General features: G+C 43.5%; 2 protein-coding genes across 6 annotated transcripts in view; one reads left to right on the top strand and one right to left on the bottom strand.

The window, feature by feature from the left end:
• LOC142491685 (uncharacterized) overlaps positions 1–25,425 on the bottom strand; it is a 143,641-nt gene that overhangs the window by 87,416 nt on the left and 30,800 nt on the right. For all 3 annotated transcript variants that reach the window (XM_075594608.1, XM_075594609.1, XM_075594606.1), the window contains exon 3: positions 11,541–11,707. In XM_075594608.1, coding sequence (XP_075450723.1) covers positions 11,541–11,577 — 37 coding nt within the window. In that variant the 5' untranslated portion in view covers positions 11,578–11,707. The remainder of the gene's footprint in view (positions 1–11,540; positions 11,708–25,425) is intronic.
• Positions 8,806–25,425, top strand: part of LOC142491684 (acetylserotonin O-methyltransferase-like) — a 74,182-nt gene continuing 57,562 nt past the window's right edge. For all 3 annotated transcript variants that reach the window (XM_075594603.1, XM_075594605.1, XM_075594604.1), the window contains exons 1-2: positions 8,806–8,958; positions 11,562–11,736. In XM_075594603.1, the coding sequence (XP_075450718.1) occupies positions 8,887–8,958; positions 11,562–11,736 (247 nt within the window). In that variant the 5' untranslated portion in view covers positions 8,806–8,886. The remainder of the gene's footprint in view (positions 8,959–11,561; positions 11,737–25,425) is intronic.

The raw sequence follows: 25,425 nt of genomic DNA, 5'->3' as shown, positions 1-25,425 counted from the left end.
AGCTTTTCCCTCAGAGTGGGCTAGTCTGCCTTCTCCCCCTCTGCCTTGCTGACAGATGGTCTGTCCCCAGGCTATCATGTTACCCAGAATACACTCACACTTCCTTTTCCACCTTCATCACTGGCTGAGTGAGTACCTTCTGTAATTGCTCTAGTGGCAGGGCCTTATCCTTTTCACCTGCCCTTACTACAAATCACCCACAGAGAGACATTATTCAAACACCAACATCTCATCCACAAGTGCCTGTCTTTAATGCTGCTTTCCCTAAATAAAGTGAAGAAAATATACAGGACTTGTTGTGTTTTGGAAAGAGGGCTGAGTTGAACCTATCTGGGCTAATCATCCTACACATGAACCTGGCCTCCAGAATAGTGAAAAGGTAGACCGTGTGCCTTACAGACACTTACAGGAGCTGCTACTCTAGACTTTATGATAACACAGAGTAGTCTCTGCAGACTGACAAGCAGCAAGCAGCTCACACTGCACACACAGCTTTGTAAACAGAAAGTCCATAACACACAGAGCCTTGATTGCCTTCTCTGTTTTGTTGAGTCCACCCTCTGCACAGTTTCTCAGTGAGTAGCTACCATCCCACTGTCCCACAAACCTGGGTCGGACCGCGTGGCTGAGGTGGGGTTGTAAAAGCACCGACCTTATGAGTAATTAAATAAATTGTCATTTATTCACTTAAAATAGGCAAACACACACTGTTACACAAAATACAGAGAAAAGCACACTTACTTGGGACTGCGGTAACAAAACAATTCTTTCCTAGGTGCAGGGACTTCACATCCAGAAGTTTACTCTCAATAGTCTGTGCTGAAGCAGAGCCCTGCCTCTTTCTCGCTGGAAACACTTTAAAAAACCTTTTAGAGAGACTTGGAGAACTGCCAGATTTGAGCTGCGTAAGGGTTTTTAAAACCTTTAAAAAAAACCTCTCCCTATCAGGGGCCTAAGATTTCCCTAGCAACCAATCTGAGACTTCTAAACTGGGTTTCTTAAACCTCTGACTGTCCACAGGAGCAGGTGACATATGGTCCTTCTGCCCTCTGTTCCATTCCAGCCACCCACGGTGACAGGTCTCCGGCCCGTCTGGGTAGACCAGCTTGAGGTGAATCAGATCCCTTGATCTGAGGATGTGGCCACTACTGAGCCATCCTGAACAAATGGCTCTCACACCCCTAGCCTTTCAATTCTAGGCCTCTGAGTGAGACAGAGTGGCACCAGCTTGGTACAATGCACAAGTATATGCTGCAATACACTTTGCTAATAAAATATACCTTAAACTCTGCAAAACCTGACCTTCGTTTTAGTAAAAAACCTCTCAGCTTTATCACCTAGCTGGAGGACCTCCTAACTTCATATACTAGTGAGCCCGGTACCGTTCTCGGGATAACATACACCCCTATGTTACCTAGGGATCCCTGCAGCTACTGGGACACTTTCCATCCCTGTGCCTCATTTTACTGTGAAAAAAGCATATATCCCTTTATTACATTTACCCTTTAATAAAATATACTTTTGCACTGTGTTGTGTGTTAAAATGTTTAAGTCCCCCTTTCTGATGTCAGGGATAGAATAAGAATATATCTTCTCTACTCTTACTGGCCTTATTCATGACACACTGTAGAAACCTGACTTTACATTTAGCACACTAATAAAAGCCTCACATAGCTGGGACACCCCCTGAACCCCTATACCGGATACAGTCTGACCTGGGCATATAACAGGCAGCCCCCCTTATACTAGGGACCCCGTGTATGTCGCAGTGGTACTTTGATCCCCTATGCCCCTTTTTACCTGGCGGTAAGTTGCAAGAATGTTTCCATGGTAGGATTTTGACGGGAGCACTGTGCCTCAATGCACCCGGGAATCCTACCTGATTCCTGGATACATCTTTGGAGTATCCCATAAATCGGGGACCCTGCTACATACTGTAGCCATAATCTGGCAAGACTTTCTCCGCAAAACCCACCCTGAAACTCATAGCCCAGCTGGTCTCAGCACCCCTGGAAAGGTAAAAACACAAAAATTATCTAATGTCCCATATTTTACATTTACACCTAGTAATACATATGCAGACCCTGGGTCCAAGAGTGACTCTCTAGGACACTTAAACATGGATCAGGGATAACCAGACGGGCTTGACCGTTATTATTTAGCCCAGTTACCCCCTCACGTCACAGCAACCAACTCAGAAAATTAGATGAACTGACATCCCAATGACATGATAAACTCCAGCATCTAAGTACAGCACACCCCTTGCATGGGTCCACCAAATTTGCATTGTATCTAATCCTGGTAAATATGATTTTACAAACTATACATACAGTAATGTAAAGAAATTCCAAATGACATGCATATGCGTACCATACACTATACATGCGCAAAAATGGAAAGAGCTGCATATGCGTTACCATACAGTATGCATGCGCGTACCATAGGAAAGGGTTGTTGTGCATTTTAAGTAGAGCCCTGACCCTCTTACCTACTCTCCAGCATCTCATAATATCTGAGATGTCGCTGAATCATTTAACACTGCGGCTTCGCTAGCACAACATGCAGGAGGAAAAGTCGAAAAAAGGTAAGAGGCAATTACAAAGACCCAATGCTCTTCCATGGCAAACATTTAAAATGTTGGGTGGTAGAATGTGATGCCTCTCCAAGCACAGGGCCTCTCTAAGTGTGGGCCTAGTTTATGCGCACCCCTTAGATAATGTAGCTCAACACAGTTTGCTCAAAACATCCAGGGGGAGCATGTAGGGAGATAAGAGAACAATATATACAATATAAGTGCAGACGTCAAGTATTTTATGGATATAAAAGCAATGTCTTGGCTCTTATGGTTGATCTACTCACAGGAGCAAGGTGATATTTTGAGCAGTTGGCAAATTGGGTTGCCACCCTTGAAGATATCTATGAGCTGTACCCCCCTAGCGATTCTCCGTCTGCAGTGTATGTATAGAGAGAGGGAGAAAACTACATAGTGCGATCAATATGATAGTTTATATTTGAAAAAACACAATAAAAATGCGCACTTACAATTTGCACAAAGGTTAAAAGCATGTATCACAATATGTGAATGGAGGATCTCCCGAAACAGCTCACCGCCTCCTACAGGTCAGTCTGCTGGCTTCCACAGCTCTGCGTCCTGGACCGGAGCTTCCTTCTGCGCGCCCGTCTGCAAGATGTGACGTCACTGCATTCAGAGCTGGTTCTACGGATCGTCTCCAAGACCAAAATTGGTCCACTGGTAAAACTCTACGCGTTTCGCCTCAGCTACCAAACTGTTTCTCGGCTTCGTCAGGATACTCCTCCATTCACATATTGTGATACATGCTTTTAACCTTTGTGCAAATTGTAAGTGCGCATTTTTATTGTGTTTTTTCAAATATAAACTATCATATTGATCGCACTATGTAGTTTTCTCCCTCTCTCTATACATACACTGCCGACGGAGAATCGCTAGGGGGGTACAGCTCATAGATATCTTCAAGGGTGGCAACCCAATTTGCCAACTGCTCAAAATATCACCTTGCTCCTGTCCCACCAGTGAGACGGGTGCGCAGAAGGAAGCTCCGGTCCAGGACGCAGAGCTGTGGAAGCCAGCAGACTGACCTGTAGGAGGCGGTGAGCTGTTTCGGGAGATCCTCCATTCACATATTGTGATACATGCTTTTAACCTTTGTGCAAATTGTAAGTGCGCATTTTTATTGTGTTTTTTCAAATATAAACTATCATATTGATCGCATTATGTAGTTTTCTCCCTCTCTCTATACATACACTGCCGACGGAGAATCGCTAGGGGGGTACAGCTCATAGATATCTTCAAGGGTGGCAACCCAATTTGCCAACTGCTCAAAATATCACCTTGCTCCTGTGAGTAGATCAACCATAAGAGCCAAGACATTGCTTTTATATCCATAAAATACTTGACGTCTGCACTTATATTGTATATATTGTTCTCTTATCTCCCCACATGCTCCCCCTGGATGTTTTGAGCAATACTTAACCCTTGGAACCCGTGAAACAGGTCCCACCAGTGAGGTTTGAGCAAGGGGTTGGATTATTAATCCTATCTGTACCACTTTTCTCATTTATTTTACATTAATTTCATCCACGAAGTAGCGCCTGTTTTTTCACTCTTTTCTAGCTCAACACAGTTTGCACACCCTTATTTTAAGCCTTTAATAAATTATAAGTATTAATACGGTACAGAAATATTCAAATTTTTTCAGATTTCGACGGCTCTATTCTACAGACAGAAGAAGATGTCAACGAAAGTATAAAAAACAATATAATTGTTAAGGTTTTATATACACATTTGAGATACTATATACTGTATGTTTGTACTATATTTTTATCGTTGTGGTCACCTATAGATATACAGTATACATTATAATACTTTTATACTATTGTGTGTATAACAAACAAAAAATTATGTTTCACAGCAATTTTGTTTGTAAATTGTTTATACGCTTATGAAAATATTGTTCAGATACTGAAACCGTGGGCTTTTAAAATGGCCACTCAGAAAAAGTCTACAGAGATGCCTATGAGAGCTACAAACTCTGCAAGACAAGATGGCCCACCTTCTCCGTATAGAGCTTGGATTATCTCAGAAGGAGTCTCTCAATTTCATTGCAGAACGCAGGGGCTCTCAAAAGGAGATTGACAGCCTCAGTATGGAGCTCGTCTCTTGGATAAAGATTTGCAGTCTCCTTGCCGGGCTGGAAGTCTCCCAGAAAGAGTTACACCATGTAGATACTGAGTGGATCTTCCAGAAAGAGGTCCATACACTCAATATAGAGCTGGATACCACACACCAGGAGATCAGCAGTCATCGCACAGAACTAGAACTCTAAAAAGGAATTTCACAGTCTCGCCGAGAGCTGGAAATCTCTCAAAAAGCTTTCCGCAGTCTTAGTATGGATCTTAAAGTCTCTCAGAAGGAACTTCACACCCTCAACCTAGAGATAGAAGTCTCACGCCAGGAGACCGGGAGTCTCAACTCAAAAGTATGTAAATGAAAGGAGTACTATGAGGAGGCCCTGAATATTATAGAGACTGTAAAAAGAAAAAATACAAGTCTGAAAGAGGAAAATTCAGGTTTGAGTGACCACGTCAGTTAAAAGAATGAAAAGCTTCACGAGCTACAAAAAAATTAAGAAACTTTTTGAACAGGAAAAGTTAGAAGCATTGGAGAAATGCACATGTAGCCCTCTTTCCCCCCCCCCCTAAGTAAGATTGGGGTGGGTAGGTGTATCTGACTACTTCTCAGTGTGGTGCTATACCTGTTGGCTTACAGGAGGGCTGAGCATCCGCCACGGGAGCCTGGGGCATTTACAATAGGGGTACTCACTTACAACGATGCAGCGCCTCCACCTGCGATGCTCCCACCAGAGGGGGAGTGGTACCTCGCAGGACAATCACAATAATCAATACTCACACAGATATATATATTAACTAGTGACTTTACTGAACATGCAAGACAACAGATCACGGCAATATCATAATAACCTGTGTCCCTCTCTAGAGGAGACACTTACTGCATCGCGCAGGACGCTTCCCAACACCAGGTGATCCCACCCAGTGTCCCGAGAATCCCCACCCAATGTCCCGCACTCTAGGAGAGAACGTGGGTTTCTGCGCAGTCACTATTTATTCTAAGGGCCCGTTGGTGCACTTGTGTATTAGATAGTACCTGCCGAGCACTCCCGTGCTCGTATCTCCAACTGGCTACACAAAGGATCCGTAGTGTGATGGTTCCGTCTGATCCTACACCGGATTCCTTACACGCGCGGACCACCAGGGGCGATCCGAACCTGGAAACAGTCTCTGCGGACCCCAACTTGGATCCGAACCTGTTAGCAGGAACCGCAGCGTCCGCTGTGTCCCTATCTAATCTATCCTACTGTGACAGGATCCCTAACATAGGACCTGTCCCTAGAGCACTAAGTGACACGCGCTATACTATAGGCCGTCCCTACAGCACAGCAACCTGTAATGGCTTTGGGGAAAACTCCTAGGGGCCTACAGGGGTAAAAACCTGCCCCACTTCCCTAACTCTCACTAACACTAGCAGCTACGCACTGCAAACTTCGGAACGCGTACAGCAACTTGCTGCACACTAGCACTATGCCTTCTTGTCAGGCCTCACAGCACTGCCAGCCGTGATCCTGACAAAACAGCACACACACGCACTAAGGGCAGCGTCCCTATCTTGGGCCATCCCTCAGCACTTACCCACTAACCTGGTGGGGAGTTGGGGCCTTACTTGGGATGTGGTGGATCTTACTCGATGCAGAAGCTGCACATGCTCGCTACACCCTTCCTTCCCTCACAGCTCCCCAGCTCCAACTAACTAGCATGCTGTAAGCCCAAACAATGTAGCCACTTTCTCCCTCTGGAGATCCTTGGCCCTCATTGGCCACACGGAGGCACCTGGTGTGCTTGGCCCTAAGCCTCATGGGAGTTGTAGTCCCGTGGAGGCTGCAAATACATTGGGGCCGCATGCGCGCCTTTCCTGCGCCTGCGCGAACCCCTAATGGCCGCCGCAACCTCTCCTGAACAGTCCCTGCCCTTGCGCGACTTCCTAAGGGCTCTGGGGTTCTTTCTGCGCATGCGCGATCACTCTGGGGCTCTCCGGGCGCCTGACTATCCCTGCGCATGCGCGAGCGGTTTCGCAATGGCGGCGCCCTGTACCCCGAGTCACCGGGACCTCGGCAACGCGATCGCGGCCCTAACAACGGGCCGCTCGCGTCCCCGGCAACTGGCCGCATCAGGGAACAGCGCGCGACTCCCCGCTCCGGCCCCCACCCTTGGAAGTAGCCGTCGGGCCCGGCGCTGGCTCCGACGGCACCCGCGACCGCACTGCTCCAAGGGAGGGGGGTCTCAAGGAGCTGCGGGAGCTCCAGGCTACACACACAAGCAGATCACTTATTGCAGAGCCAACAGCAAGGTCTGCATATGCACCTACAGAATGCCAAGGAGAAGCAGCGATGTCTGCAAGAAGAAAATTTGCAGGCTGCTAATGAAGTATAAATGCTGCAGGAATGTCTGAGTAACCAGTGTGTCCTTGCAGAGCAGCATGATGAATTAAAGGCTACCCTGAGCATCATTTAAATGTGTCCATTGTAAGATCTGTCCCTAATTACAAAAAGCACAGACCTTTGAAAATAAAGAGGACCAGAAGTTTTACGATTAAATCTTTAATTACGTCAGACCAACCATGTTGTTTATCTACTGATATGTGATTGTCAAAAACAATATGTAGGACTTACTACTAGATTACTAAAAGTACGAGTCATGGAACATGTAAGATTGATTGGTAGGGAAGATATGTCACCCAGTTTCCAAACATTTTGTCCAATGTCCATAAGGTTCTCTAAATTCACTCAAATGCATACACGTATTGGAATATGTCCCTGTTCCCATACGGTCTAAATACTGAATGGGCCCTAAATATTTTTTTTGAGTCCAATGTTATACAGTATATGTTTCCCTATTTGATGAGTTTTATTTAATTAGTCTTACGTTTAGATTCTTGTTAAGAATTACTTGTTACTTACAGTATGTAGGGGATATCATTGTGTTTATTGCTGCTTTGTATTAACATTTGCTGTATATTTGAGTTTGCCAATAGTTTGACACTTAGGTGTTTCTACACAACATGTCTATATTCATTTTCTTATAAATCTATTGTACTCACTTCAGGGTCACCCTCTTATCATATCTATTTATCTGTACATTAACACTTTAAGGAATTATACTAGAATGTCTATATTTTGATCAATTTCAGCTATTTGAGATTCTGTTGATTTTTTTAAACATCTACATGATTGAACATACAGGCTCAGGTGGAGAGCTCAAGTATACCTTTCATTGGACGGGTTTGAATTGTGTCATGACTATTTGTTATAATCAGCTGTGTCTGCTTCTTTTATAATTCATGTGTCTATATATATGCTCTTGATTCTGATTTACTGTACTCATTGAGAGAGCGCCACTTAAGCGTGAAACGCGTGAGAGTTTTTTCTTTGAGACTGCTACTTTTGTGTACAGTATGTCAAAATAAAGCCTATTTACATTATTTCACTCACCTGGGTTTCCGTTAAAACTTTTCGGACATTATTTTCCTTGCTGCTGCTCCGGATCGCTTCTGTTTCTCTACGTCATCATTTCAGTCCAGGAATTTGCTAGGCGTCGACACCGCTATACACAAGCGGGTTGCCGCACGCACAGCTGCTACTAACATTACCTCTCTCTGGGTTTATAATAGGAGGTACTGTAATATCACTGTATTTCTTCCTTCAGGACTCGATCTAGTGTGTTATACTGTAAGTTATGGACCTTGGAAATAATATTCCCCTATGAGATGCAATATCAGTTGATAATACTGTTTGTAAACCTACTCTAGAATGCATGACAGCGGACATTTTCATATATGAAATATGCAGAATGTTAGCAACCATACTTTGGTCCGCCCTCTAACTTCTATGTGCCACTGTGTTTTAAATGTTTTAATTATTTTGTGGCCTAATAATGCCATTTTTAAATAGATAGCAGTGGTCAGAAGTGCCAAAAATGTTGTAAAATGTTTGTCCTTTCTATCACTATCCTTTACGGGTTAATTGTTTTGTTACATGGTACATTGGGTCAAAAGATGGAAGCATTAATTATTTGGCGACACTTAATGCATAAGGATGACGTGCTAAACTCTGACGTGGTCAGCAGATGCCATATGCGTATACAAATACAAAAGAGGCAGGCTTAAGTTAGCAACTGGCTGATAGGCTTACTTAATCATTGCACACCTATATATCTCTACTTACAAAGCAGCTTACGCAGATAAAGAACATCAGAACTGTTGTAAACCACAACAATATGAACTCTTCAGAAGAGCTTGACTATCCAAAGCAAATACTTGAATATAAAGATGGCTTTTTAGTTTCTAAGGTAAGAAAAAAACCTCTTCCTAAACTAGGATTATTCTATGCAGCTGATGTTATAAATTACTGTTAATACATACTGTATACACGAGTATATGTTATCATGTACCACTGTTACTTGCAAGATTTTGATCTAATTAGATGGCTTTAAACAATATGATTTTACAGGTAAGAAGCTTGTGAAGTCTGTTTAGTCTTAGTTTCAACAGAATGAGAAATGACGCTACTATAGATGATTTAAAATTAGACCTGAGGGGAGGAGGAGGGGGACTATTTTAAACAAGAGGAATCACTCAACCATATTTTCAGAAACCTCACACCTGCTTTGATCTTTGTAGAATGGGAGGCCTCTGTCTATACATACAGGCTGAGCTTGATGCAAAGAGACCTCCCCTGGTACTGCAGTATGGGATTTGGCGACTATAAAAGGTGGTGCACATTTGCCGAATCAAATTCAATTCTATGCTCTGTTTTCAGCATCAAAAACACTGTGAGGTTATGTAATATAAAGCTCTCTATGAATACCTTATCCTCCCTATAATAAATGTAAAAAAATTACTTTACCAAATTTAAGGTGACATAACTTTCTGGCTTCTAAAGATCTGTGAAGAAAAAAACAGAAACAGCGCACAATTCATAGTGTATTAGAAATTATAATTGCTAATTGCAAGGAAGGAAAGTTTTGCACATATATATATCTCAATAAATCAGGCATTACTTGTCAGGTACATGTTATCCATCAGGACTCCTAGATTTCCACATCAGCTGGCACCCGTCGTACTTGGTTTCTGGATCTGTGGGTTCTGGTTCTCGGGGTAAATCCGTAGGGCTCTAGATCATCAGTCCTCAGTCCTGGATCCTCTGATAGGGTCAGTGAGTATTTCTGCTATCTTGTATTAGTAATACAGCCATAGGGGGAAACTCCCAACACAAACACAGCAACACGCTGTTTTGATCAACCATTTACGGTTTGATTTAATAGCCTCTGGGATGAGCTGCTACTTTGATTTGTGGAAACAGCAGATTTGGAAGTTCCTAACATTTAAGTGAATAATGGCTCCCGGTATCAAGCGGCAACACTGACATCACAAGCTTGTGCCGTCAACCGACTAACAGTGGATGGAAGTGTCAGTGAGTTGGAAGGTGCCACAGATCCAGGCTATCTGGCAGTGTGCAGGCGATGTATTCGGAGCTGATAGGTAGAAAATTCCAATAGCTTATCCTAAGCGTTTCGTTGGTATTACCTACTTCATCAGGGATGTATACTTAGTGTTCTAAACCAGTTTAAATACCCTGCAGCTCTCCAGGATTGGTCAGAGCACAAGGCACACATACAGCCAATCATGGCAAAACCCACATTCACCTCACAAAAGCTAACACATATTTATATATAATCATAAAATCACATTACAAATCATTTAATAATAACAAAAGGTAAAAAAGAGCATACATATTAGCTATGTATGCTCTCTTATTTTACCTTTTGTTGTTATTAAATGATTTGTAATGTGATTTTATGATTATGTATAAAATTGTGTTAGCTTTTGTGAGGTGAATGTGGGTTTTGCCATGATTGGCTGTATGTATGCCTTCTGATTTAAACAACTAAGCATAGTACCCTGATGAAGTAGGTAATAGCTATGAAACGCGTAGGATAAGCTATTGGAATTTTTTACCTATTAGCTCCGAATACATCGCCAGCACACTGCCAGATAGCCTGGGTCTGTGGCTTCCTCCAACTCACGGATGCTTCCATCCGCTGTTAATCGCCTGACGGCCGAGTTTGTGACGTCAGTGTTTGCCGCTTGGGACCCAGAACTACTCCACATGGCGTGCTGCTGTGTTTGTGTCGTGAGTTTCCCCCTACGGTTGTATTACTAATACTAGATAGCGCAAATACTCACTCTATCAGAGGATCCAGGACTGGGGACTGAGTACCTAGAGCCCTATTGATGTACCATGAGAACCGGACCCCACAGATTCAGGAACCAAGTACGACGGGTGCCAGCTGATGAGGAAATCTAGGAGTCCTGATGGCCAGACACGTGCGCTATGTGGTAACATGTCCCTAACATGTACTACCTGATTTATTGAGATAAATGTACATGCAATTCTTACCCTCCTTGCAATTAGCAATTATAATTTTTAATACTCAATGAGTTGTGTGCTGTTTCTGTTTATTCTTAACTAGCTTTTGGGATGCGGGGCCATCCCTACTGAATAGCTGCAGACTCGAGTGTTGTATTTGTTTCTTCACTTCACTTTGTTTATTCACTGCCACTTTTAATATGCTGGCTTATTAATGTATCGCATTAAGGATATTGATCCTATTTTGGAAAATCGCCAATTGATTATTTATCAACTACATACACTGTTTAAATTATTCACAATCTGGTGCGCATTTATTTTTGTTATATTCTAAAGATCGACACCTAATGTAAGATATTTCTTGAAGTAACTGCGCTCCAAAGAATGGTAAAATACATCACCAAACACTTTCCTAACTCCAAAATGACTGTAGTAAATAGACCTATATGTACAATGCTCAGTTTATTGACAGTGCTAGATATGAATGAAAATTCTACTTACAGTGATTCTTTTCTCTTGTAGACCATGTTTGCAGCATGTGAACTGGGAGTTTTTGATGTGTTGCATGAGTCAGAGCTAGCCTTGTCTGCAGCAGCCGTCGCTGCTCGCTTGGGTACCAGTGTGAATGGGACAGATCGGCTGCTCAGTGCTTGTGTAGGATTAAAGCTCTTGAAAGCAGAAATGAAAAATGAAGAAGGTAAAACATACGTTTCAGAGTTTTTATGGGCCTGCTCCTTATTGGTTTCTTGTAAACGATACAGTCTATATGCATACTTTGTAAGACTCATTTACTGTATATTAGGGGTTATTATCCTTTGTTAATGAAAGGAAGACCAATGTGCTACTGTGACCCATGCTTTATGACTGACTTTTATAAAAATGTACTGTACTTACTGTAAACAAAAATTAGCTCAAATACATAGAGACATAGAAAACTCAATTACCAAATGGCAAACCCAATGTGTGTTTGCCCATTCTAAGATTCAGTTCATACCAATTAGCATTAGGGTTATTAACATTTACAATATGTATGTTGGATCCTTTTAAATGTGGTTACACTAATTCTAATAGGATAATGTGGATAATTCTAACAGCAAAATCAGTCCATAAGAAAATTAAACCGGACACAAAGGCTTTTTAAAATGTATTTTATTTATTTTTAGAATTATGAGTAGGAAGGATTTTAGTTTTTTGAATCAATTTAAAAAAATCATTTTTTTTGTGAAAATAAATATTTTGCCGTCTTCTGATGCAAGCTTGAAGCAAAACTTTATTTAATTCTATTATCTCCTCAGTCCTTTTTTTCAATTTTTACATTTCTGTAAGTATCTTACCCTTTCTATCGTGCCAATTTCTCCTTTGCTTTGTGGCTATACCACTCCACACACCGACCCATGTTCCACTCCTACACCACACTAAACACCAAGACCATTGTGGGTGAAAATAGGCACAGTATATTTTTCACATTCTTATAGATACATTAAGAGGACCTTGCCAGCATAACATAGATGTAGAGTCCCAGAATAATACCAGACAAGCCCAGTGGGACAATCCAAATTCTTTAACCAGCATTCCATGTCACCCCCCCCCCGGCCCTGCCTGTCACCCCCCCCTGGCCCTGGCTGTCAGCCCCCCAGGACCTGGCTGTCACCCCCCCAGCCCTGCCTTTCACCCCCCCGGCCCTGCCTTTCATCCCCCCTCCCCACCGGCCCTGCCTTTTACCCCCCCCGGCCCTCCCTTTCACCCCCCCAGCCCTCCCTTTCACCCCCCCCCCGGCCCTGCCTTTCAACCCCCCGGCCCTTTCTTTCACCCCTCCCTGCCTTCACCACCCCTCCCTGCCTTCACCCCCCCTCCCTGCCTTGTACCCCCCTTCCCTGCCTTTCACCCCCCGGGCCTGCCTTTCACCCCCCCCCCCCCGGCCCTGCCTTTCACCCCCCCCGGCCCTGCCTTTCACCCCCCCTGCCTTCACCCCCCCTCCCTGCCTTCACCCCCCCTCCCTGCCTTCACCTCCCCTCCCTGCCTTTTACCCCCCTTCCCTGCCTTTTACCCCCCCTCCCTGACTTTTACCCCCCTCCCTGACTTTTACCCCCCCCCTTTCACCCCCTCCCTCCCTGCCTTTCACCCCTCCCTCCCTGCCTTTCACCCACTCTCCCTTCCTTTCCCCCCCTCTCCCTGCCTTTCCCCCCCTCTCCCTGCCTTTCCCCCCCTCCCCCTGCCTTTCACCCCCCCCTCTCCCTGCCTTTCACCCCCCTCTCCCTGCCTTTCACCCTCCCCTCTCCCTGCCTCTCACCCCCCCTCTCCCTGCCTTTCACCCCCCTCTCCCTGCCTTTCACCCTCCCCTCTCCCTGCTTTCACCCCCCTCTCCCTGCCTTTCACACCTCTCTCCCTGCCCTTCCACTCCCCCCGCAATCCTGGGCAACGCTGGGTATATCAGCTAGTAACTGTATAAAAGGCATACTGTAATGACAGTTTTATTCCCCAAACATCATTGGAAGAGCTCTGGATCTCTATAATCCTTAACTTTATTAGGAAGAAATAGCAAATAAACAATTTATAATAACTTAATTTATAAACCTATAATTGTGTAGGTGAGCAGTGTTTTATTGCACTATAATTAACCTTTCTCTGATCAAAAATTGTGTAAAAGACATAGGGGGCTATGCACTAAGCTGTGATAAATCGTTTCAAAAACGCAAAGTGCTCTTAGAACGTTATGTTCCGCCTAACACGGTTCACAAAGCCACTCAAACAGGCACTTTGCGGTCTTAAACTGACTTTTTCCTGGAAATTATTCAGTCCAACTTTACTCGTACGATAACCTGATTGCGTTCAATTCTGCCCTTCTTCGGGATTCACTAAGCTACGGAAAGTTATCGTACGCGAAAGTTGCGTTCAAAAAAGCTCGCCAGCTAAAGACAGGTGATAAAAAAGTTGGACTTTGAAAAGTTTGCCTTCTACCTGGCTGTCTCATCTTGTAATTTACTTCTCCCACTCTTTCCAAGACCTCATATGGCCCATGCCACTTAGCAAGGAATTTACTCTCTACGGTGGGAACCAGAACTAGCACCCTATCGCCTGGAAAAAAAATTCTGACCCTAGCACCCTTATTATACGTATTCCTCTGTGCCTCTTGAGCTTTTTCCATGTGTTCCCTCACTATAGGTAGGAATGCAGCTATGCGGTCCTGCATCTGGGCAACATGCTCTATTACACTTCTGTATGGGGTAACCTCGTGTTCCCAAGTCTCTTTTGCTATATCCAGTAAGCCCCTTGGGTGTCGGCCATACAATAGTTCAAACGGGGAGAAGCCTGTGGATGATTGGGGAACCTCCCTAATGGCAAATAACAGGTATGGTAACAAACAATTCCAGTTTTACCCATCCTTATCGACCGCCCGGCGTAACATGCTTTTTAAGGTTTTATTGAATCGTTCCACTAAACCATCTGTTTGTGGATGATAGACTGAGGTTCTTAGATGCTTGATTTTTAGGAGTTTACATAACTCTTTTGTTACTTGGGACATAAATTGTGTTCCCTGGTCAGTTAAGATCTCTTTAGGAATTCCGACCCGGGTAAACAGGACTATTAACTCTTTTGCTATGTTTTTAGCAGAGGTGCTACATAGGGGAATTGCCTCCGGATATCGGGTGGCATAATCTAATATTACCAATATATGCTGATGTCCCCTAGCCGAATTTATTAGGGGTCCTACTAGATCCATAGCAATCCGGTTAAATGGTATATCTATTATGGAAAGGGGTACCAATGGACTACGATACGCTTTGAACGGGGCGATGATCTGACATTCTGGGCATGAGGAGCAATAATTTGTAATTTCTGCCAGAACCCCAGGCCAATAGAAGCTTCGGAGAACCTTTTCTTTTGTCTTTTCCACCCCTAGGTGTCCCCCCAATGGGAGACTATGTGCGAGGTGTAATACTACATTACGGAATGTCCGTGGTACCAATAATTGTTTAGTTATAATTGATTTCCTTTTATCAACTCGATATACTAGGTCATTCTCTACCTCGAAGTAGGGGTAGGCAAGTGACCTATCTGGTTGGCCAGGAGTACTATTCTGGTCTGCTTCCGCTAATGTGGGGTCTTCCCACTGGGCCTTCTTAAAACTCCCAGGACTGACCTCTAGGTCAGCGAAGGTCTTATCCTGTTCTGGGGTGGTAAGCGCCTGTTCAACATCTTGATTTGGAGTATTCCCTACCAAGGTAGCCATGGGAAAGGGGATTTTACAGCACTCTTCCTCTTTCGCCTTTTTATTTGGGCCCTCGTCAACCTCCATTTCTGAAAAAGTGAAAGGATTTGTTTCTTCTGTTACTTCTTTATGGTCCGCTTTTGAACTCTGGGCGCTATTCTGAGAGGAGGAAGGGGGTAGGATGGTCCGTGGTTCACAGCAACTTCAGCAGCCAACGCATGGATGTCTAAAAAAACTTTATTGATCGCTAGCAGCAAACATCAGGCAACCACTCTAACATGTTTCGTCCAGGCTATGGACTTTTTCAAAGAGTGCTGATAGTGTATGGCAGCCAAATAGATATAGGGAGTGGTGAGTGTATGCCACCAATAGAAACAGGGAACGTATTTAAACCTCACCTGTGGTAGATTAATCATTAAAGTGGATAACTATCTCCACAACAATCCCCATTGCAATGGCTGCACAACAAGGTATTTACAACATACACATGAAAAATCTTAAAAACAAAACAGAACATATAATGGATAAATTTAAAAACACAACTACTGATGTTTTAAGTTACCAGCATCATTATTATTATATAAAGCTGTATCAATTAATGGAAGTATACAGATGTATAACAAAGGATTTCATATATCTAGTACTTATAAAATCTTTTCAGTACTTATAAAGCATTTTCAGTATCAAGATTCACCTTAAAGGGATATAAACATTTTATCAATTTATTCACATAATTCATATCCATGAATACAGTGGCAACCGCATGACAGACAGTAACTTAATATGTCACCTCCCAGATCACAATGTAATTGGGTGAATACTGTGAACCCACCCCAAAACTTAGCCATTACCCCATCAGGAAGTGTTTCAGTTCCCACTCCTGATTGATGCCGGCCGGATGGAGTGTGTTCAGAGTGTACACCCAATACATTTCCTGTTTATTTAATACCCCCTCTCTATGGCCTCCTCTAACGTTACAAGGGATATGTTCAATTGCCATATAGGAAAAGTTGGCTATTCCCCCTTTAGGGCATCTGGAGAAGTGTCTGGGAACTGGATGAGATACATCATTCTTTTTAATAAGCCTGACATGCTCGGCAATGCGGGTCTTGACTGGCCGAATGGTTCGTCCCACATACAATTTTTTGCAACCACATCTCAAAAGATAAATGGTGTAGGATGTATTACAATTCAAAAATTCTTTAATAAAATATTTTTTTCCATTGATGTCAGTTTGGACAAATTTTGTACTATGAACATATTTACACATGGAACAATTTCCACATGCATAAAAACCTTTAGGAATACTACCAATTCTTTTAAGATCAGTTTTAGTTTGAAAGTGACTTGGCGAGAGGTGTGATGCTAGTGTCTTAGCCCTACGGAATGAAAATTTTGGTCCCTTCAAGGTAAACTCAGCAATATCCTTATCAAGGCACAGAGGAAGACGCTGCAGAATTCCCTGCACCAACAGGGACGGCTTTTTCGTGAGTACTCCTAACCTCCACGCGGTATTTCAGGGAGATTATTGAGGCGGTTAGTGCCGGGCTGTGATTTACTTGGGGGCGCCCCTTAGGGAGGTGTCCCCCTGTACCTCTATCCGGCTTACTATTACCCAACTCCCTGTTTTCAATACTGGAGGCTTATTGTTTCATTAATCATTGCTGGGTCTCTCTTCAATCAAGTTGCCATAAAGTGTGTGCACTACCTGTTAGCAGCCTCGGTATACTGGGTAATTCCAAATTCTCTAGTATTCTGAGAGGAGGACCACATTTTTAGAAAATGGGGAAAGTCGGTCCCTATTAATACATCATGTGCCAATTTGGGTACTATACCCACTTTGAAATCTAAAGAACCAAACTCTGTTTCAATAAGAACATCAACAGTGGAATATTCGTGATTATCCCCATGTATACAACAAATTGCCACTCTTTGTGAACTGTTTACCTGTTTTTTCCCAATGGGCAACAGGTATTCGGACACTAGTGTAACCATACTCCCAGAGTCAAGTAGTGCCCGAACCCTCTAACCATTTACCTTTACAAATGCCTCGAGATGGTTATTCAAGGGGTCCTCTGGGCTAGGGCCCATACATTGAGACCACAATGAATAAGGTTCAACACTGTTGCATTGCATTGGTTCAATATTTAGTGGGCAAACTTTTGCGGTGTGGCCCCTCTCATAACAATTTACACATTTAGGTACATAGTCTGTGTCCCACTTAGAGCCCTATTTCGGCTCTTCATGTTGGCTGTTGCCCTTAGTATGCGAGCCACTGTTGCTGGTGCTGTGTGAAGGCGGTCATCGCTCTTCAGCCCCCCTTAACCATTTTACCCTTTTACCGTCTCTGGAAGAGTCCTGGAACCTTGGGTAGTGAGGATAATCCATGACTGTGGGTTGTAGGTGCTCTTCTGCTGCATTGTACCTTTCTACGAGGGCCACCAGCTCGTCTGCATTGTGGGGGTCACTCTTACTGACCAAACGGCGTAGGGCAGAGGGAAGTTTCCTCAAGAACTGGTCCATGACCAACCGTTCCACGATGTGGCTTGCTGAGTTGATCTCGGGTTGTAGCCACTTCCGAGCGAGGTGGATGAGGTCATACATCTGGGATCAGGTGGCTTTATCCAACGTGAAGGACCATACGTGGAACCTTTGGGCGCAAACGGCCGTGGTTACGCCGAGGCGGGCGAGGATCTCGAACTTCAATTTTGCATAGACGTTAGCTTCGGCTGGCTCTAGATCAAAGTAAGCCTTTTGGGGTTCACCGCTTAAGAAGGGTGCGATTAGACTGGCCCACTCAGCTTCTTGCCAACCCTCTCTGTGCCGTGCGTTCAAACGTGAGAAGATAGGTTTCAACATCATCCGAGGGCCCCATCTTCTGAAGGTAGTTGCTTGCCCTGGTCATTTTCTGGACTGGGGCTGCCTCTGCCAGTGGAGTCTTAATGATAGTCCCTCTCAGGATCTCGAGTTCCTGCTGTAAGCCCTGGGCGAACCGTTGTTGCTCCTCTCTCAGCATGCGGTTTGTCTCTTGCTAGTTTGCATTCGCGATTTGCAGAGCTGCATTCGCGTCTTGCAGGGCTGCATTCGTCTGTTGCTGGTTTGCATTAGTCTCTTGCTGGGCTATTAACAGCTGTTGCTGGGTTGCATTCACCTGTTGCTGGGTTTCATTCGCGTCTTTCTGGGCAGCGACATTGCGTACCACCGCAATCACCACGTCTTCCATCTTGTTTGGAGAGAAAAAAACTTTTTTTTCTTTTTCTTAAAGTTCTTTAACTCGCAGACCTTTTAGTGTTCTGACCGCATTCTCCACCAAATGTGACAAACGGCTTACTCCGGGGCTCCGCCATCTGTCCGGGACTGTTAGAACACGATCTTTTAGGGTAGGTTAAATGTCGAGGCGTAACGTGCTGTTCCTTTAAACAGGCTATGCCTGGTTTATTCAGTCCCAGGCACTGAAACTGCCACAGTGCATACAAAAGAAACAAAAGCAAAACAAAAGCCTGCTCACCTGAGCAATAACTTAACTAAGGTTTTCCCTGACTCAGGGTTGGAGTGCTTTTCCACTTCCAACAACAAAAATAAGGAACTTCACAGTTTTAGAAAAAAGGAGTAGAATGATTTAACCTGTTTGGAGAAAGGCTTTTCCCCTCTTTGCTTCCAGCAGCCTTCCTGCCTCCAGGCTCTTGGGGAGAGGGAAGAGGAACCAGGAAATCAGTCTTAAATACCTGATTTCTAACTAGCAGGACAGGTGACAGAAATCAGGCAGCAGACAAACTCTGGTCTGGATCCCTCATCCCTCAGTTCCAGCACTTGACAAACTGTGGGATGGAGTGCATGTAATATGAGGCTGCACTTTCCAGCCTAAACAGGATAGAAACTGTTCAGTATCCTGGGAGCCCTATATATGGAATTTATTACCATCCCCTGGTTTCTGTCACAATATATATATATATATATTGTGACATAGTCCAAAGATGTTAGGCAGCTTTCTGCCCCATTTTAGAGCAGAAAGTGCAGGAATAGTTAAAATGATCCATTCCACAGCTTCACATTAACTCAGGCAGCTGGATGGAAAATCCAGACCACAGATTACAATGGCTCTAGTTCTCCCTCACCTGCTCTTCTAATCACATGTACAGGTATTTAGAGCAGAGAGGTTTTGCATTTCACTCTCTCTCCTTGGAGCCTGGGGGCTGGGGGTGTCGCTACTCTCCTGCATCCAGTATCGAGGTTGACGGCCTCTCCACGTATCACAGTACCAGAGGATTTGCCTGGACACCCCAAACAGATAAGACAAACAAATGGTTACTGCTGTTGCTAAAAGACTGTGCTGTATCTTGTGACCCTAAATGAGAGAGCATTGTTTTAAGCTGGGGAACCAGTTTAGTTGGCCAGCAGCTGTTAGAGAGACTGATTTTGATGTGTAGTTAGATCCCTGAAAGGGATAGGATTTTGTTTATATAATTTGGTTTCTTTTTACTTGAAATAACAGTGTGGGAAATACTGTAACAATGAAATGAGTGAACTGCTGAATGAAAGTATCTGAGTACCTCTAACCTACACATGTTAAAGCTGCAGTACCTTACTTGGATGAAAATAAAGCAGGCAGAAGCCTGAGTTAAGCAGCTTAATACTTTGCATGATCCTGTTTTTGTATTAAATAACCCTAGAAGACTGTGTCGGGAAGAACCCAGACAGACGTCAGCACTACAAAAGAGGGGCGTTTGTCACATATGGTGGAGAATGCGGGCAGACACTAAAGTCTGTGGGTTTGCAAATAAATGCGGGGGTTTAAAATGGCCGCCCAGCTGAAGTAAAATACAGATGCTATGAGTGAAGTCTGTTCCACTGTGTATATCAGTTGTGCTTCTAGCATACACAGAGAATGTGCGAAGTGTGGATGCAATAGCACCCTGAACCCAAACAGAAAACCAAAATGTTTTGCTGAAGAAAAAAAAATTTTTTTTGCATCTAGCAAGTGCTGTTTGTAAAGCTAATGCCTTTTGCTGAAGTGAGTGAATTTGCAGCTAGCAAGTGCTGTATGTAAGTTGCTGAAGTGAGTGAAATTGCAGCTAACAATTGTCCCTGCCGGGTTTCTAAAATGGCCGACGTGAAATGTTTGTTGTGTAATGTACGTAACCATACAAAACAGTGTCCCTTCAGGCCATACTATGATCACGACCCTGGAGGAGAGCCGTACCCACAGATGAATTTAGTATGCTGGGCCTGTCGTGAAGTAGGTCACATGGAAGATGTGTGCCCCAAAATTTTCAAAGACAAACAGCTGCAAAAGCAAGCAACGCCCTGTGAGTGCAAGCAAGATGTGGAAGCTGATAACAGTGAGTGTGTGCCCAGGACCACTGATATCTCTGGAGCTAATAAAGCAAAAAGAAAGAAAACTGTTCCTCAAGTCACAGGGGAAGTGACCGAGCCACTTGAACCTGCACTGTCAGGACATGCGTCAGAAAGGCGCCGAGATGAGCAACAGCCCATAGGGCCTGGCGCAATCGTCCCAGGAATGACGACACGCCTAGAGATGACAAAGGCTACTGCTACCATCATAGGCAGAGAGCCAAGCGAATCAAAGAAAACAAGAACTGACTGGAAACTATGCTATGAGATGTCCCAGAAAGATGTGCAAAACTTCATCACAGAGTTGGGGGTTTCTCGGCAAGAGGCTAGCGCGCTTAAAGCAGAGCTGGAACTCTCACGCCATGAGGTCTACGCTCGCAGCACAGAGCTGTGTACATTGAAGGAAACCTATGAGAATACCCTGAGTAATTTAGAGACTGTAAAAAGAGAGAATGTAAGTCTGACACAGAAAAATTCAGACTTGACTGACCAGATCAGTGAAGGTGATGAGAAACTTCACCAAGCAGAAAAAGTGGAGAAGCAATTGATCCAGGAAAAGTTAGAAATGCAGGAAGCACTGCAGAATACAGAATCAGCGGCGATCCAGGCGACACAATCTGCAGAGCTCCAAAAAAATGGAGGCGCTGATGCAAACCCAGAGCAAGCACCAGAAAGAGGTGAAGACCCTGAGGGAGGTCTGGCACGATCAGGTTGGAGAGCTGCAGAAGCAGATGGCTGAGCGCGAGATACAGTGCGCCAAGAGAGAGGAGGTGTCCGTCCGTCAGGTGGTTTGCCTGACACTGCGCTATAAAAGCGAGATGGCCGATATCTACAAATTAATATACAGGGTTGATGGCCCTTAAGATTACAAGGCTGTAGTATAAGAGAAAAAAATATTGGTAGCTTACAATATGGAAAAAAAAAAAAAAATGCCCTTTTCGGTTGGTAAATTTATAATGAAGTTCATATTCGTATCATGTGAATACTTAATGTTGTACTGAGGAGTTAGCTCAAGTATTTCAGGTAGGACGCTCACCCCAGTGAGGTCCATGGCCGCTCACCCCAGTAGGTGTGAGCTGGGGAGGGGGATATGTGACATAGTCCAAAGATGTTAGGCAGCTTTCTGCCCCATTTTAGAGCAGAAAGTGCAGGAATAGCTAAAAATGATCCGTTCCACAGCTTCACATTAACTCAGGCAGCTGGATGGAAAATCCAGACCACAGATTACAATGGCTCTAGTTCTCCCTCACCTGCTCTTCTAATCACATGTACAGGTATTTAGAGCAGAGAGGTTTTGCATTTCACTCTCTCTCCTTGGAGCCTGGGGGCTGGGGGTGTCGCTACTCTCCTGCATCCAGTATCGAGGTTGACGGCCTCTCCACGTATCACAGTACCAGAGGATTTGCCTGGACACCCCAAACAGATAAGACAAACAAATGGTTACTGCTGTTGCTAAAAGACTGTGCTGTATCTTGTGACCCTAAATGAGAGAGCATTGTTTTAAGCTGGGGAACCAGTTTAGTTGGCCAGCAGCTGTTAGAGAGACTGATTTTGATGTGTAGTTAGATCCCTGAAAGGGATAGGATTTTGTTTATATAATTTGGTTTCTTTTTACTTGAAATAACAGTGTGGGAAATACTGTAACAATGAAATGAGTGAACTGCTGAATGAAAGTATCTGAGTACCTCTAACCTACACATGTTAAAGCTGCAGTACCTTACTTGGATGAAAATAAAGCAGGCAGAAGCCTGAGTTAAGCAGCTTAATACTTTGCATGATCCTGTTTTTGTATTAAATAACCCTAGAAGACTGTGTCGGGAAGAACCCAGACAGACGTCAGCACTACAAAAGAGGGGCGTTTGTCACAATATATATATATATATATATATATATATATATATATATATATATATATATATATATATATATATATATATCCCACTGTACAAATGAATGGGGGCAGGGTGGGTGACCGGATGCCCATCATTGCCAGGGGGTAAGTAGAACACAATTTATTATGCTGATTTATGTGTTTAATAATGGGCAAATAATCTATTATCCATATCTGGATAATAGTTATTTTGCCCATTACTGTACTTTATGTGTTAGGGGGCGGGGGGGATGTGTGTTGTATATTGCTATGTTTATTGGGAGCAATTGTCCCCAATAAACATGCTATTGTGCCTTAACCCCTTCATTGCGATAAAGATAAAGGGTAAAGTTTTCTTTTATACATATATTATATATTTTTTCATATACACACCTCTTTATATATTTTATATACATACACTTTTTTCCATATAACTTAACAATACAATTAATTAAAATATGCTCTCACAATAAAATAGTTCCCCAGGTCCTAGCCTTGTTTGTGGCATACAGACTCCAGACTGATGTTTCAAAATATCCCCAATCTGATCAGTTTTTTCCTATTAGGATCACATGAGATATTGTCTATATTCAATTTTAAATTATCCATACACCCGCTAAGGCTAATATTTGCACTTGACTGTGTGTGTTTGTATATGTACACACTATTGCATTTTATCTATATTGTATATGATGTTATGTGATCTCTTGTTTTTCAGTAATTTTATATAATATTAGCCTGTATGTGAGTCATTCCTCTCTATATACTAGGTGTGCTCAAGTATTAATTAACTGATGCACCCTGTGGGTAATCACAACATATCCCATATATACACTTATATACTATTGGCTAACGAGGTCTTGATCCACATGCAGGCTGAATGCTTTTATTTTGGTTTGATTCCTTTAGGATTTTTTTCGGTTTTTTTCTGTCCTTATGAACAATGTTATACCAGTCTATGGGTAATATACATATAGTATACATTTATGGTTTTTATATAGTGATCTGGTATATATAAGTATTTTTGTACAATATGTGCCATTCATCTAAAATGAATTGGGATTTAGACTGGTATTCAGAGTGTAAATTTTGCTTTTACTCCAACTATCTCCTCCAATCTTTTTAGGGTTAATTATCTGTATTACATGTAAATGTGTGTGTATAAGTGTGTAGCAGCACAAAAAACGATTGCAGCTGAGTAGGGGAGGTTACTTCTTTTAATTACCATCATGAGGTTGCATATATAATACCGGACCTCCCCCTCTCATGATATCCCTTTGAGAAAGTTAGCCGTGACTGACGAAACGCGTCAGGGAGCGTCGTGACGTCAGACGCACAGACATTGGAGTCTACACTAAGCGCTGGAGCGTATTGATCCAGGCGCGAGTGCTATAGGCACCACTATTACGGGACCTCTTTCTTGGACTATTGTACAGCACACCTGCCTTGTGAATTTGCTGGGACTGTGCTCCATTGCCAACGGAGCCTGGGACTGCCCCAAGAGTCTACAGAAAAACCGGATGGTGGTGATTATATATATCACATATGCTTGATTTTATTGCATTTTTGTAAGTGCGTTTTTTACCCCCTCTCTCCCCCTTCCCCCTCATTAAAACTTTTATACGCTATGGGCTCTCTCCTCTTTTTTCCTTTATATATATATATATATATATATATATATATATCTATATATATATCCCACTGTACAAATGAATGGGGGCAGGGTGGGTGACCGGATGCCCATCATTGCCAGGGGGTAAGTAGAACACAATTTATTTATGCTGATTTATGTGTTTAATAATGGGCAAATAATCTATTATCCATATCTGGATAATAGTTATTTTGCCCATTACTGTACTTTATGTGTTAGGGGGCGGGGGGGGTGTGTGTTGTATATTGCTATGTTTATTGGGAGCAATTGTCCCCAATAAACATGCTATTGTGCCTTAACCCCTTCATTGCCTTAGCGGTTAGCCGCTAAGATAATGAAGCTGCTTTAATGTATTTTTATTAATAGTGTGCGGGAGCAGGGGGTCTCCTGAGCTGAACCGCATTGATTTTTGCCTCAGAGACCACCTGCTTCCCGAGTTACAGGCCCCGGTTTGGGGCATCGGTGCCAGTGTCGCCGCCATCTTTATAGAGCCCACGTCGCGTTTTGGACGCTATAAAGATGGCAGCGACATTGGCCTCCGATGCCCCATACTGGGGCCTGTAACTCTGGAAGCAGGCTCTCTGAGGTAGAAATCAATGCGGTTCAGCTCAGGGGACCACCTGCTCCCGCACACTATTCTTAAAATGTACATTAATGCAGCTTCAGTACCATAGCAGATAGCCGCTATGGTAATGAATTATTGTTTATTGATATGTGTGTTTTGACAGTAGTGTAGATATGTAGGGGGTATCCTGAGATAAACCGCATTGGTTTCAGGTCAGGGGACCCCCTACTTAAGGAGATACAGGCCCCTTTATGGGGTGCCGGTATCCCCTGCAGAATGTAAATGTCTCGGTCACGTGACGCGGACGCTTGAAAGTGCAGGGGATACTGGCACCCCATAACAGGACCTGTATCTCCTGAAGTAGGGGGTCCCCGGACCTGAAACCAATGCGGTTCAGCTCCGGAGACACCCTGCTCATGTACACTATTATTAAAATGATTTTATTTAGTGTACGATCGCCTGTAACAGCCTTGCATGGAGATACAGAATCTCCATGCAAATGTTACAGGCGACTTATTTTTCTATCAGCTATCGTACGTAAAGTTTAAGAATGCTAGCAGGGGGGAAAAGCTTGCACGTACGATAAGCCAGTTTTTGGCCCGTCCGATAGAAAATGGGCTCAAGGCCTTAGTGAATCGCGTCTCCGCTTCACTTTGTATCGGACGTGATTTTTTTTTCAGCCAGACGCAAAAGCACGGAGCGTAGTGCATAGCCACCATAATATCCTTTACATGTGCA

This window comes from Ascaphus truei, chromosome 3, assembly GCF_040206685.1.
Source record: "Ascaphus truei isolate aAscTru1 chromosome 3, aAscTru1.hap1, whole genome shotgun sequence".
NCBI lineage: Eukaryota > Metazoa > Chordata > Amphibia > Anura > Ascaphidae > Ascaphus > Ascaphus truei.
The sequence above is the reverse complement of the archived record's forward strand: the minus strand, read 5'-3'. Positions and strand labels throughout refer to the sequence as shown.